Here is a 1688-nt window from a genome sequence, read left to right as displayed (position 1 = left end):
GGAGAGGGCTGCCCAGGAGGACAAGCAGAAGAAGCTCCATCAAGAGCACAACCTGAAGGCGAAGGAGGAGGGCAAGAAGGAGCACCGGGAGCGAGAGGAGCAGCTCCTGCAAGAGAAGCTGTCCACGGCTGCGCAGAAGAGGCTGAAGAAGGAGGTGCAGCTGCAGAAGGAGAAGAAACTGCTCAACCAAGCAGAGAAGCTGAAACATGAGGCCTTGCTCAAGGAACTGGCCAAGCAAGAGGCTGAAGAGAAGGAAATGTTGAAGGCCTCTCTAGAGATGAGTTTAACCAAGGCTCAGGAGAACTATGAACAGCTAGTGGAGAAGAGGAACCAGGAGCTGAGGGAGAAGGCCAGGCGGGAGGACATGCAGATCCAGAGAGCCAAACTGGCAGCAGAGAAGAAGGAAAGAGAGCAGAAGGAGCACTTGGAGGCCCTGGCTAGAGAGACAGAGAGAAAGCTCCAGCATGCTGCCCAGGTGGCCGAAGAGGTTGTCCAAGAAAAAGCCCGCAAGGTGGTCTTGAGCCGTCTGGAGAAGGAGAAGGTGCAGAAGATGAACAAGCAAAAGGTGGAACAGTATGAGGACTTACGGCGCAGGGAGATACTCCTCTCTATAGAGAGGAAACTGGAGAGGAGCGAGCAGATCTTCAAGGAGAAAAAGACTGTCTTAGAAAATGCCAGGTCTGTCGCTCGGGCCTCCTTCCATGTCCGGGAAAAGGTACGGGAGGAGACAAACATGCGCACCTTTGATAAGATGGCCTTGGAAGCAGAACTGCATGCCCACCTGAACAAGAAATGAAAGATCTTGTCATGGATGAGTGGGGATACATCACCGGTTGTCCATCATAATGCATCAGAAAGCTCCTCTGCATTAACATTTAAAAAACAACAACAACCAACAACTACCCTAATTTCTTATTTTGGGGGAGCAGGGTACCGCACAAAAACATGGCAGCTATTTCACATACTTTTTAAAATATGTTTTTGCTCTGGGTGTGTTTTAAGGACTGACCTCAGTCATCTTGACAGAGGGGAAGCGAGTTTTTTGTGTCCTCCACCCCACAAGCACACGTATTTTCTCAGAGAGGGCTGCAGAAGTCTGCCTGAAGCTTCTGAGTTACCGATTGATTGTCTACACCAGAGCTGACTACAGCTGCACTCTTCGGTTGGAAATGCAGACAACAGAGACTACTGACTACTAGAGCCTACTGACAGAGAACCAAAACCACCCCAGCCGATTCTGGCTTGAGTGACAGGCAGCTTGGTTGAAGTTACAGGACTGCATTTTCAAAGCCGCTGCACCCCCACGCTGAAGGTGAGGAGGGCTGGAGTAGAGAACACCATATGTCCATGGGTGCCCCTCGCCCGCTGCTGGTGCCAAGCAAGAGAAAGCACAGATCAAGACTTCGTAGCACCATGTAAGTAGACGTTATGATCAGAGCTGGGGAGAAGCTGTTAGAAGTGCTCACAAACAGTTTCACTTTTGCTATTTGCAACTATTGCCCTTCCCAGGTATCCTCACCCCTCCTTCTCCTTTCCAAGTTTCTCTTGCAAACATTTGTACAATTTCTTGGTTTTTTCAGAGGTGGGGGAAGAAGGAGAGAAGTTTGTGGGCAATCCACAAACTGACGGGGACCCACGCAACCCACTTGTTCATTAAGATATAAAAGTGAATGAACCTGTGGAAGCTA

At 49.9% G+C, this 1688-nt stretch overlaps 1 protein-coding gene across 1 annotated transcript; it reads left to right on the top strand.

Moving 5' to 3' along the window:
- Window positions 1-7: 7 nt before the first annotated feature.
- CCDC177 (coiled-coil domain containing 177) lies at window positions 8-796 on the top strand (the record flags this gene model as incomplete). Its single annotated transcript, XM_009575439.1, has 1 exon — window positions 8-796. A coding segment is annotated over one exon (789 nt), but the record flags the coding sequence as incomplete, so codon positions are not given.
- Window positions 797-1688: the final 892 nt, after the last annotated feature.

This window comes from Fulmarus glacialis, unplaced genomic scaffold (assembly GCF_000690835.1).
Source record: "Fulmarus glacialis isolate BGI_N327 unplaced genomic scaffold, ASM69083v1 scaffold42523, whole genome shotgun sequence".
Lineage (NCBI taxonomy): Eukaryota > Metazoa > Chordata > Aves > Procellariiformes > Procellariidae > Fulmarus > Fulmarus glacialis.
The sequence above is the reverse complement of the archived record's forward strand: the minus strand, read 5'-3'. Positions and strand labels throughout refer to the sequence as shown.